Source organism: Rhipicephalus sanguineus, unplaced genomic scaffold (assembly GCF_013339695.2).
Source record: "Rhipicephalus sanguineus isolate Rsan-2018 unplaced genomic scaffold, BIME_Rsan_1.4 Seq1134, whole genome shotgun sequence".
NCBI classification, from domain to species: domain Eukaryota; kingdom Metazoa; phylum Arthropoda; class Arachnida; order Ixodida; family Ixodidae; genus Rhipicephalus; species Rhipicephalus sanguineus.
Genome location: NW_023614384.1, coordinates 40894 through 53854, shown reverse-complemented (window position 1 = coordinate 53854; position 12961 = coordinate 40894). Strand labels below are relative to the sequence as shown.

Below are 12961 nucleotides of genomic sequence, written 5' to 3'. Positions count from 1 at the left end.
GGTTTTACTTGCGTTGTTGCGGCTACTACACAGAAGCTGCTCAATCAATCAGGCAGTTTGTCTCGGTTTGTCTCCGTCTGCGCGTAAGAACAAGTGCTAGAATGGTGTAGATTTTTGGCTGGCTCTGTTGCTATCGTGTGCTGTGCGGCAATGTGAGCGATTCCTGCACGCTATAACTGCGCTAGTCCTGAAAAAAATAGGCAAGTAATATTTGCTTTGAGCGTTACCTGTAGCTTAGGAACACGTATTCTTTTGATGTGTGTTCTCTTTGACATTCGCTGGGTGCGCATCTTTCGCGCGTAACTTCTGCATAAAATTTGGTCTACAGTGATACAATATTAGCTTTGCCCCTCATTTGGTGTAAGACAAATGCATGTCGGGCTTTTACTGAAGATGTAATACCGAGTTCTTCGTTACGCTCATCTGTTGCTCATGCTGTATGATTTTGGGGACGATCGTCCACATCCAAAACCATCTTTATATTAGGAAGGCTGGGCGTGCAAACACGGACACAAGAGAGAAGACACTCAAACGGAGTTTGTGGTGTAGACTTCTCTCTTGTGTCCGTGTTTGGACACACAGTCCTCTTAACATGAATACCTATTAGCTCAGCTCTCTGTTATTCTAAACCCTCTTTGTAGCCTCTTTATTGCCCCTTCCACGGTCGCTGGATGGAAACGCATGGCCTTGTGTGCTAGCACTCAGTCTCTGGGAAAGGTTTTCCCTAACCAAATCACACCAAATTTGCATATCATTGTACTGAATAACGTAAACCGTCTGATTGTACTGAATAACGTAAACCGTCTGTTTTCACACCTTCTACCGTCCTACTGGGCTCAAGGTTCTGTGGCTTGTACTTACAGACTCGCACAGTCGAGATGTCGTCGAACCTTGTGTTGGGTAACGTTGTAAGTGATAACTCCCAAGATGTAAGCGAAGCATCGCAAGCACCAGGTGAGCCTGCTATTGTACCTTTTTATTCAGTGCTTTTACTAGTTGCACAGAGGTGTTTAGAGTTGCGCTAGCTGAAAAGGGGCGTAGGAACCAAAAAGTAAAGGTGTGGTTGTAGCACTGCGCTCTGTCACAGGTTCCATCTAGAACGGTGTGCTGTAAACTGTTATAACAAAAAAAGAAAGAAAACTGTAGTATTGTTTTAGTTTTTCAGGAGCCAGAGTAGTTGATTCATAATAGTTTTTATAAATCGCTGCAGCATATTCTGTGTAACCCTTAGTGTAAAGTGGCAGTCATGCAGTCTACTTTCTGTGGACTCGTGGTTCTGAAGAAGTCTGTGTCTATGCTCCTGCAGTTCACTATAGCTTAGTTACACTAGCATACGTTGTCAGTCATCTTATTTGCTTTTTTTAAAATTCTGTTTGTGCCACTTACAAAAGAAGCAGCGGATGTTTACTCTCAAGTTGCTTTCACAAAGTGAACGATGACGCTTCCTATCCACAAGAACTTATCAATGCTACAACCATTTCAGGCACCACATTCTTCATTGTCCATGGCTATATAATGCTTCTTAATTGAGGATAAAAAAACTTCGGACATTTTGCTTAGATAATGTGCATCATGAAGCAGTTTGAATTGGGCTTGCACCAATGCGCATATGAAAAAAAGGTGCTGTAAGATTGCCATCTAGATGACGGGTGGAGATACCTGTATGTGTCTTGTAATGGGTTCTTTCCCTTTTGTGGTGTGATAATGAGTAATACTATATAACCTTTGTGAAATTGGCAGGTGTTTCCTAGTACATTGCATAAGAAATGCTCAACTTGTTCTCAATAAGTAGCTAAAATATTGCTTGAGTTGAAAGTGCAAATTTTCAGCAGTTGTATCAAGAGCATAATCTACAAACGTCTTTATAACAGAGCTTATGTTTTACCTGTATGTTGAAGTCTTGACAGTTTCGTTGCCTGCCAATAAGGGCTGCAGATCGGTGTCTGTGACCTGGCTTTTACGTCTAGTACTTACTTAATGGGATAAAGCTTCAGAGTTTTTTAATCTTTTGAGGTGTAAGTGTCTGGAGACATTTTTTTCAGAATACTATTGTTTTTAAATTCTAACCTTATGCAGTTAAAAGTGACGTTATGAAGCCATAACTTCATTGAGAATGCTCAACATCACAACTGACCAAATATGTTACATGCATTGAGCCTTTGTGCGGTATATTTTGTAGTTCGCACTACATAGCAGTATTGTTGGTGGTTTTAATGCTTGTATGCTTTTTGCACTTTGGTTATCTTCTGTCGAGTACTCATTTCACTGGCTGTGCATGTATTGTAAACAGTAGGTGCTTTGTTTCAAGCATAGTGCAGCTTGTTTGTGTTCAACCTTGCACTGTCATACTTAAGATCGAAAAGCACTATATGAAAGTTATTCCTCTTTTCAAGTTTTCACAGCAGCCGTAGCTTTGAATAAAGTTTTGTTGTTCGTGTGTTTTGAGCTGCCACTTTGGTTCAGGAGCATTCTGCTATCGTGCAAGGTTGTGTGTAGTTTCTTTGCCACAGTAGAAAGAGGTGGATGTGGATGAAAGGTAAAAAATGCTTGAATTACAAATATTCGTAATTACCCTGTAGCTTCCACTATAGTGTCCATCACCTGGTTGAGGTTCCTGGGTGTGAACGACAATCACTAATTATGATATTATGTTTCAGCATGGAAACATCCGTGCTCACGTTTTACTTAAATGGACCTGGCATTATAGAAACTTAAGATTCATGATAGCCAGTGTATGCACTTCGTCAGCTGGCACTCATGTGGGCATGACCATTACAGAAGTACATCGTGCTTGCTTATCTCATATGTGAACACCTAATGCACAAGTAAGGGGACAGTTTAGAAGCAGATTTATTGAGCGCATGTTTACTGCCTGACTCTTTCACTGCAACAATTTACTCTTTCCTGCTTGCTGCAGTGGTCAGAACCTAGGAAATAATATTTTGGTCAGAAAGCTCCAACGTTATTGTGCAGTGGTGCTTTTCAACAACACAAAAAGGTGCATATAAATGGTTATTTAATTGCTATGGGGGTCTCAATGTGTATGGTATTCTGCTTTGGATAATATGATTTTATGTTCTGTTCTTTGGCTGTACTAGAATTTTATATGTGTGTATGTGCACTATCTTCTTTTTTTTTTGCATGTTTAAACATAGGTGTTATGTAATTCAATAAAGCAGCATGTCAACATTTGTGGTGCTATGCATGAGCTGGAGGTAACTGCTGGAAGTGCTGGTTCGTGTGAACATGGCCATATTCCGTGCAAATCACGCCGATCAACTGCACAGTTTGTTATTGTCTAAAATGTTTTGTGTGTACATGCATGTGCACTTCTTCTGAGGCTTGTTTTTTAGCACACACATTTCTCTCAGCATTGTTTACATTGGTTGCACTTTCCTAGCAGTGAAGTGAGTTCATCAACCTTTCTCCTGAGGCACTTTGCCTCAGGAGATAAGCTTCATATGCTCTATGCTGTGGTGGCATTGGGGCTCTGGGAACAGCCACTCACTAAAGAAAAGGTGCAGCCTGCTGTATCAGGCACCGTCAATGGGAGAGCGTGTGACAAGTAGAATTTTCAGATGTGACCTCGGTGGCACTGCATATCAGTGAGCGCAAGGGCCAACACTAGCAAATACTTTCACTGAAGAGTGGAGCCATCTGAGAACAGAGTTTCCTGATTAGGATAACCTGGGCACTCGTAGCTTGCAAGGCCACATTAAAGTGCAAGAATGCCAGATAGTGTTACATTTAATTACTTATATCGCAGACACAACAATTAAGAGAAATTTGCGCCACCAGCTAATGTGTACAATTAGACTTAACGAGTGATTAGAAATGCTGCAAAAGAAATGCGACCAGGTGCAGGAAAAATTGAAGCTTTACAAAGAGGATCAGGGGGGCACAGTCTTTGATACAGGTTCGAAATAAAGCAGCCACAGAAGGTGAAATAACTGCTGAGTTTCTCAAGTAACAATTCCAAAATTTTAACAAAGCCAGACCAACGTTGCGAAAATGTGCAGTGTTAGAATGCATGCTCTGAAAGGCGATGTCGCAAAGGGTGTGACCACATGAGCAAGGTCCTCAGGCTGCCTTGCCAGTGGATCCTTTGAAATTTTGTTTGGTCATCTGCGGGAGAGACGGGAGTAAAGTGCTGGCTGGCTGTGTGAGCCGGTTTATTTCACTGATGTTGAGCACCAACATTCTCTACGTCATGGAGAGGCATGCCTGGAAAGCTGCACCTTTTTCTTTTTCCTTTTTTCTAATTGGGCTTAGATAACAAGATAGCATGAATTGTGCTTAGATAATGAATAGAATCAGTAGCTGGAGACCTGTTTACTTATTAATCATGTATGTTGATCCAGTTTACCAGATCTGTCAGTGATCCTTTTAAAGGAAGTCGGTATTGTCATAATAATGACATTGCGTGCACATGCAGTGTATGTATGCATTAGTGTATGTGGTCTTTGAGACTTCGTAAAGTGGAGTTGTCACATGTATGTGCAGTATGTTCAAATGAGATACATTTTGTTCTGCGCTTTTTGATTGCACTATGTGGGCTTTGCAATGAATATCTGGAGTGCTTCAACCTGGATAACTCTAAAGGTGAATTGGTATAATTGCTTGTATTGTCAATCTATTGTGCAGCACATTTTATTGCAAAAGCAGTTATAGGGAAACTCCAAGTGGAAATTTGTTGACGTCGCTGCGGCGGTCCGTACAGGTCCAAGTGCAGTTAGATCCTATCACACCCTGTGCCGTATGCTGTGGAATCGAGAGAAATGCAGGAGGGCATATCGTTTCGTGTGTGGGGGTGAGGGTGGAGACACTGAGCATGCTCAGGGAATTAGGAGCGTATGTCTCTTTTTTGTTCAGGCCTACGTGGGGAGGTCGAAGAGAAAAAAAGCTGTGCCCTCCGTGGTACACACGTTGTGCCCTGTCTTGTAATCAATCTGGGGTCGGTTCCGAGGATTGAGCATTGGTAGCCTTTTGTGGCTGTCTCCGCCGGCATCCACGAATCTCCGTGTGCATAATGTTGCAGCTGGAGTTGCAGCTGAAGCACAAAGCTACTCTGTGCATTCACTCGCTGCTGTTTTTCACACCAGTTTTGTGAAAGCCAGTGTTTAGGGTCATTGAGTGAGATGTGTTTGTGTTTGCTGTGCATGCAGACACCATGCTTGTCAATTCAATTAGTATGCAAACGTCTACTGCACTAAACAGGGCTGGTAAAACTATGATGGATTGCTGTCACTGTCAGTGTTTCGCCTTTCAGGCGAAACTGTGACTTTTTTTCACATCTGTCAGCTAGCTTCTGCATTCCATCACCAGTATAGAGCTTTGTTATTTGTCTGAATAAAAGTATTCTCCAAAATGACTCCTCAAAAGGGGGCTGAAAAGGTGCAACTAGCATGAAGCACAGGGTGGGGTACGCAACATGATTTATTTCCTTGGTTACTGAGTGCAGAGTTTTGACTGTCGAATCCAGTCTATCATATTTCTTAAAATGGCCTCCATCAACAAATTACTAATGGGAGATCATTTTCAGCATTTATAATTTCTTTCCTTTTCATGAAATAATCATACACAACATTGTGCAATGTCACTACATTCTTTATTCTGCATAGCATTACTTCACTACCTTCTGTTCGCCGTTGTTTTGACATTCATGGGGGTTATCATCATTTCATTCATGGCTTTGTTGAAAGTTCTTGTCATGTTGTGAAACATTGATGGATCTGTGATGGATGTCCTCCAGTTTTGGAGGTCCTTGAACTATGCTTTACAAGGAATTGTACTGCTACAAGGTACTGAGGTACTCGAAGTTTGTCTTGCCTTACTCAGTCCTGTTGTCCATCCATACCGTTTTGCTGAGGACACAATGGATATTTTTATTGTCATCATGCCATGTTGTTGTTCCCAGCTTTTTCATTACCACAGCTCGAACAAAAATAAAACCTCTCTATGGCTGCCTCTGCAGGGATTTTAACCAATGCCAGTGAAGTTTGGGAGAGTCTAGCATGTGTTTTTTCCATCCTTCTGTCCCACGCTAACCACTGAGACCTCATTCAAAAACGCTGCTGGTCAATAGGCACAAGGCTTTGTGCTCCACACATGCTTTCAAAGCACTGAAGTATAGGAAGGCATTTTGGAGGCCAGATTAAGTAGAGGTTCTCAGGACAAATCCGGGTTATTTATTGTACAGCCCTGGTGCATCGTTTGCTTAATTTTGTTTCAGCTGTTCAGGTCTTGACATGTGCTAGTCAATAGCTTCTTTCTTTCCAGTAAGGCAATTTAAAATTATTTTCACTTTTTACTTTTTTCCTTTGCTTCTGTTTGGTTCTTTTGCATTAATAGGATGCTGCATAAGTTGGTTAAGATCACTCTATAAGACTGCAGGATTGTCTTGGTTTAAGTCTCCCACAAGCTTCCTTCCAGGAGTTGCGATACTATACTGAGTAAGCATGATTGCAAGATTTCGTTGGTGAAAAGGAGCTTCACTAATGGTGTAAAGCAGTTTTGTACTTTTATGGAACGATTGCAAACTTAATCAGATAAACATCAGATGTAAGAGACTTTTTCATACCAACTTTCTAAAAGACTTGTATAAGCAAGTGTGAAGCCAGAAACTGGCATTACACTAATGCAGGTGTGGTCCCTGAGAAAAGAAAGCCAGTTCACCAATACTGTACTTTATGCATTATAGCATATGATGTGAAAAGGGCTGCACTTAGTTGTAGACCAGGGGTCTCAAACGAACTTTTCGTCAGTGGCCTGGCCCACACATGACTGTGTTCATCCCATATTTTTTTCATTTTCTTAATGAACAATCCATGAGCTTTTTCAACCTGCCATGGACAGCTGACAGCAGCAGAAAGGAACTTTGCAGGTAAGGCTGACAACGTGTTTAAGCGAGTATGTTTAAAACATTGCCAGCTATTTTGTGCTCCACAAAGAAAAAGTTTACTGACTTTGCTAAATTTTGCTAAATGGTACTGCATTTTCTCACCTATTGTAATTAACAATTTGTTTGGGTAAGCTACAGAGACATGACTGGGGGTTGCAAACATTTTTTAATGAGGCACACCATGTGGTCACCATTTGTTCAAACATAACAGTGGAACAAAGTCTATATTTCAGAAAATTGCAGATTTTAACTAAAATCTGACTAGTCACAATGACTAGTCATACTGTAGATTGGTAAACTCGACTTGCTGCGCAAACAGCAGGAATGAAGGAGGGAGACAGGCTGCTGTTGGTTGCGCAGCAAGTCGAGTTTACAAGTATGAACCAACTAATCTGCAAAGAAGTTTTGTAGATTGGTGCTGATATGATTGTCGAATCCTGATGCCAAATCCCCTTTGGAAATTACCTCCATATATGAGATATGGGAAAGGCCTTTTAAAGGGCAACATTAGCTGACATTTTATTGAAATTAACCCCCCACCCCCTTTCGTCAACATTCTTCAGTGTCTCGGCCCTTGCGGCACTAAATTTCATGACTGCAGCCACGAGCTGAAGTGAGTTTGAGACCCCTGTTGGGGGGGGGAGGGTAGACCATTAGATGTTGACATATTATACATTAATATATGTCAGACACATTCTGACAATATTATACATTAATATATCAACATTTCTGACCATACTCAGCAGCTTTTCAGCAGATGGCAGAATAATTATGAAGAAAATTAGTAGGGCATTTCACAGGTCAGTGTATATCACTGCATCCAGAAGTCAGAATATGTTTGCAATAAGTATCTAGCTTGTTCGGGATAGTGTGGAGCAAAATGTAATTGGCACAGGAAATGCCATGGCTGCATGTGGTGGGGCGCTGGCTTTAAGGGAAACCTGACAGCCGGCGCCTCTTGCTAGGGGCCGAGTTCCTGGGCTTTCGGCCGAGCCTGCAGGAAACAGGGGCCATGGCATCCCAAAGCCCAACGAGCCCAGCTGGTGGAGGCAGCAGTGGGCCCACGGCAGCACCAAGGCGTGAGCGGCGACGCCTGGAAGAGCTCCAGGAGCTGGTGCTGGAGCGTGAGCTGCGTCGTATGGAGCTTGAGGAGAAGAAGCTGGTTGTTGAGACACAGAAGTTACAGCTTCAGAAGGAAAATCTCGAGCTTGAGCGCCAAAAACTGCAGCTTGAGATTGGGGACTTGCAGGCACGCATGCGCCATTCTAGACACTCTTCAGGCCGCTGATCCTGGATTGTCTCGAGGCACTGCTGCTCCATGCGCCAGCCTGCAAGGGATCCTTGGAGCACCCGTTATTGGGGAGCAATTAGCACAGATGTGGACAAACGGTTTCATTTTCTTTTAAAGAAGGAATTAACAGTGCACTTTGCATTTCTTTGTCCCGTGTAAGTGCTGTTAATCCCTTCTTTATATATGTACCAACTAGCCTGCCTTTTGCCGTGGTTTCACTTTAGCCTGCATGCAAGGCACCTGCTGCTTTTCTCAAGGATTTTTTAAGTATACTACTTGCATGTGTCCCTAAGGTGGAAACAGACTTTTGCCAGGGAAGGCAGGAGCTAATTTTCAATTCTGATATTTACAGCATACAAACTGCCTGCTTTGGGAATACTATTTACCAATTCTTGATGACTGTCTTACCCTAGTGTTCCACATGAATGGACAACCATACATGCATAGTTGCGATTACAACTGCTGTGTTTTTTATATATGCTGAGAAGTCACTGTTGCTACCCAGCTTCAAAATTTGGCTTGTAATATGAATTGGTTAAAGCTGTCTATATTACTCCATTCAGCCATGCTGTTGAATCTCACCTCACTTCACCAAAGTCAACTGACCGAGATCTGTAGCTTGAACCATAATTGTTTTCAGCTGAACATGTGTTGAATGGTTATTTTTCTGCCATCTTAAATTTGAACCTCAACTGGAACTTATGGAAGAACTAGTCTAAACCAGTTCTATAAATGTTCAAGAAGCCTTGTGGACTGTCGACTAGGGCATATTAGAGGGAAACTTTAGATGAGAGCTGCTGTAGTTGGCAGATACTTGCTACGTAACAGGCAAGACTTGGGGGCACTGCACAGGCCATTTCTTCAGGCCCTGTCTGATCCACAGAGTGTCACGCACTGATTCACTCGAGACTGGCACTGCGATTTCTCTCCTGACCCATACCAGGCCCAAACCTGACAGAATCGGGCACAGCCCAACCCGGTTCAGTTCAAACCATTAATTCTTGAGCCTGAATGAGGTATTGTTGAAAGAGAATGAATGTTGCTTTAAGTACAGCTTTTTTTCTTGCTCCATGCCTGAGTAGCACTCAGCTCTGCTAATGAAACCGTACAAGGCACGAAAAAAATGCACTTTGTATGTAGTTCATACATGAGGCTTTTAGTGCGGGCCCCTCCTTGTTTTGTGTGTGGGTCTGCAGAGGTAGCATGTAATGTTGCAGTGCTTGTACCATGCAATGCAGAGAACACACTTCATAGGCAAATCTGAGCTTTTTTGGTTAATGCCAGCCTCCCCCCTTGTTTGTGTGTGTTTCCCTGTAGACAGCTTCAGCAAAGCGGCAGAAAAATTGCGCTGCTTATGATTTATTATACTATTCACAAAGGGGCTCTTCCTGTGTGATGCCATCATGTAAGAGCTGCTTTAGAATCTCGGAACACTGCTTATTACCACGCTGTTCTCTGTCGAGTGTGTTGAAGAGCTGCACGAAGCCGTATGTGCTGGTTCTTTGGTGAAGACCAAATATGATATTTGGAATTTGTCATTGTCCAGGCAGATGGCAACAGCAGCAGCAGCGATTGAGTTGTTAGACATAACCTAACTGGTAAATATGGGCGTAGTCTGTGTACACTGTGAAAATAATTAAGCTGCTACGCCACTATTGATGACTTTTGGGCCTTCTTTGTTGTTTATATTTGGAGGGATACCTGAAGCATCTGTATATACCACAAGGGAGATGGTGCAGTAGGGACGAAGCTCCTTGAAAAGGCAAGGTGGCTCTTCCGGAGGTCTCCACTGAAAACCTAGCCATGTGGTCCCTTATAAAGTGCCTCTAATGTCCCCACAGATTGCAGCCATTGAATGCCACTTGGCTCTTGAAAGTATGACACTCCCTCTCTGCAAGGCTAGAGGTTCGCAGTGTAGCATTTGAGAGGTCTGGCATAGCACAAGTTGGCACAGTCAAGTAACTTGTATGTGCCGTATTTTAGGTGATATAGCCAGCAGAACGAACTGGTGAAAAATCTTAGTTTTCGACATTGCTTCCATGTTTTTTCCCTGAAATTTCTGTGTGTGATTAAAAACTGCAGTATACTTCTAATCCTGAAATTTAAATAAATTAAGGATGCATAAAAGTAAAGTGTTTTACAGTAAACTATATTTGACTTAACTAAATTGTCTTATTATATTTACATTTCAAAATGAGTGACACTGCTGCTCCAGCTTATTTGTTGTTTCTGTGATTTGCCTCTTTATTGTTATTGTAGGCTCACCTTATATATATATATATATTCATTCTATTTATTAGTCATAGTCATGCCACAATACAATATTAGCTTTCTGTAGTGAATTCTGCTCATGTATTTTCTCAGGAATTTTTTTACTTAGGATGCAGCAATAATCTCTCTTGGTACGAAATAATGTTTGTACCTGGATGTTTCGAAATCTCTTGCCCGTAAATCGGTTTCCTGTTTCATTTGTACAGTTCTTCAAAGCCAGAGGAAAACATTTCACATTTTGTGATTGTCTGTCTGTTGGCGTTTGAGAACAGTGTCCCTTGTCTGTATTGTTTCTAGAGGAATCTGATGTTTCAGATATGTTGTAAAATTAACATAGCTTTGTCTTTTAACACTAATTGGTTTTTTCACTGTAGTAAACACTACTCATGCTCTCGCTATAAATGTGAAGGTTGCCTGCCTCCACTGTGGTAGAAGCAGTCTTTCTTTCGCCGTCCACATAAAGGTGGTGCGTCACTTCTTTGCATCATTTCATCATTAAATCTTGAAACATTTGCAGTTAGGTCTAGGATTGGGTAGCTTAATTTGCGATACGTAGATTGTGGCATAGCCGTGCCAGAAAGTGTTTAGGTACACTTGAGCTGGGACAAGTGTAGAAATCGCTTTATTTTTTTAATTTTATGTTGTGCTGCTTGCTTGCTTTTCGTTCCACTTTAATGACAATGGAAGAAGATTATTCAGGTCTTTCTTGACATTCATATGTGAAATGTTTTGTATGTTTTGGATCACTACTATTTAGTAAAAGTGGAAAATTGTTATCCGCTCATTTGTAGCACAAAGCTACAAAGAACTACAATTTTTCCCTTTCATCAGCCTTACTATGCCTTGCGGGCTTCTGGTGAACCGATTTCCCTCTACTATTTGGTGTTAGCAGTTTGCCAGTAACGTGCAAAAAGTAGGGGCAAGTTCTTTTTTTAAGCGGTAGTATGTCTTGAGCCGTGTACAGATTAGCTTGCTGTGCAGATATGGGTCTCGTGGTCTATTGCTAAACAAAGGAAACATTCTTTTGGCATTAGACTAGAAAACTGTTCTATATCATGGCATGTTATATCTCTATATATATATATATAGATGTACATTTTTTCTAGCGTGGTCGTTATGCAGCATTCAGACAGATTGCTAACTTTGGCGCAGCAAAAGAAAACAAAAATTGATTTGGCTCAAGAATACTCTCTTTTGAGCTGGCAGTCAGTTTGCAGAGGGATAGGGCACTACTAAGAACATGTTTATGGAAAATACAGCAATGCATGCAACTTCTATGTTCGAGCTAAATAATATTCCAGCATTGCTTCCTAAAGCAAGGCAGAAAGAGCTCGCAAACTTTCATCACACACAAATGTACTTGCCTGTTGAGTCAATGCATAAACTTCTTGTTAGCTGTTTGAAGATTAGACAGCGAGACCAAGGAAAGCGTAGGAGGTGTCCCCCATTCACTTTCTTGGGTACATGTGTAACCCTGGGAATATTAGCTAGGACCAGGACCCACTTGTGGCCATAGCGGTGAAATGTGGAACATTCTCTTTGGTAGAGGCTGTCATGTAGCATGTGGGCTATGTTGCTAAATTTGTGTACCGCTATGTAGTCAAGGGAGAAAATGTGTGTCGGATACTGTGGTGTGCGGCACCTATGTAGGTACCTTGTCACTAAGGGTGCTTATGCCTCCCAGCTGCCACCTTGGTACAAACACTTGCCCTCTACTTACTTTTGTGGCTCATATACAGCAGCCTTCATGATAGCCTTACGCACAAGAGCAGTGAGCTTCATGCATTGCCAGCTGGACAAGGCTGTGCCGCGCGTGGTCATAGTCATGTCCATTGTGCAGCTCTCTCTTCTTGATGATTCTGCCTGGTGGCAGGATGCACAAGCATGCAGTTTTATGTGATGTGCGAGCATGTGGATGAAAACAAGAAGTGGTGAAGCTTGTTGGCTGAGCAATCCATACTTTGTTGTACTAGCTTTGCCCTGTAGGTGGCTTCTGGTAATGGATCTTGGTAACGTACCACTCCCATCTTCTATACGGCCATGACAAGGGTTAACAAGATATGTTAAAAATAGCATGTTAAACAAAAGTAAGGCAATATAATGGAAGTTAACATCTGCATAATAGCACAGTCATTGCCTGGTATTTCAGCTATTGGCTTAATCTATATCAGTGAGTTCAGGTCACTTAAAAGGCCCCTCACCAGGTTTGGACATTGCAAAAAAAACCAGCCCAGTGCATAAATCAGCCAATGGTGATCATATCTGCAAAATATGACATCTCTGCATGGTGTGAAAATGATCCAAATTTAAAACAAAAAGTTGAGCACACCCTTCCTCTCGAGGGAGGTGCATTTGGAGAGAGAGAGAGAGTGCCTAAGTATCAGGTGTGTGTCTATGTAAGAGGCACTCCTTTTTTTCAATGCAGAGCCCAGAATACATACTCCGCAAAGGAAAATAGGAAATGTAAGGGGTAAAAGAGGAAATGGTACTTGTCACCC

At 41.9% G+C, this 12961-nt stretch overlaps 1 protein-coding gene across 2 annotated transcripts in view; it reads left to right on the top strand.

Moving 5' to 3' along the window:
• Positions 1-49: 49 nt before the first annotated feature.
• LOC119376242 (microspherule protein 1) overlaps positions 50-12961 on the top strand; it is a 31466-nt gene continuing 18554 nt past the window's right edge. For both annotated transcript variants that reach the window (XM_037646143.2, XM_037646142.2), the window contains exons 1-2: positions 50-200; positions 864-954. In XM_037646143.2, the coding sequence (XP_037502071.1) occupies positions 879-954 (76 nt within the window). In that variant the 5' untranslated portion in view covers positions 50-200; positions 864-878. The remainder of the gene's footprint in view (positions 201-863; positions 955-12961) is intronic.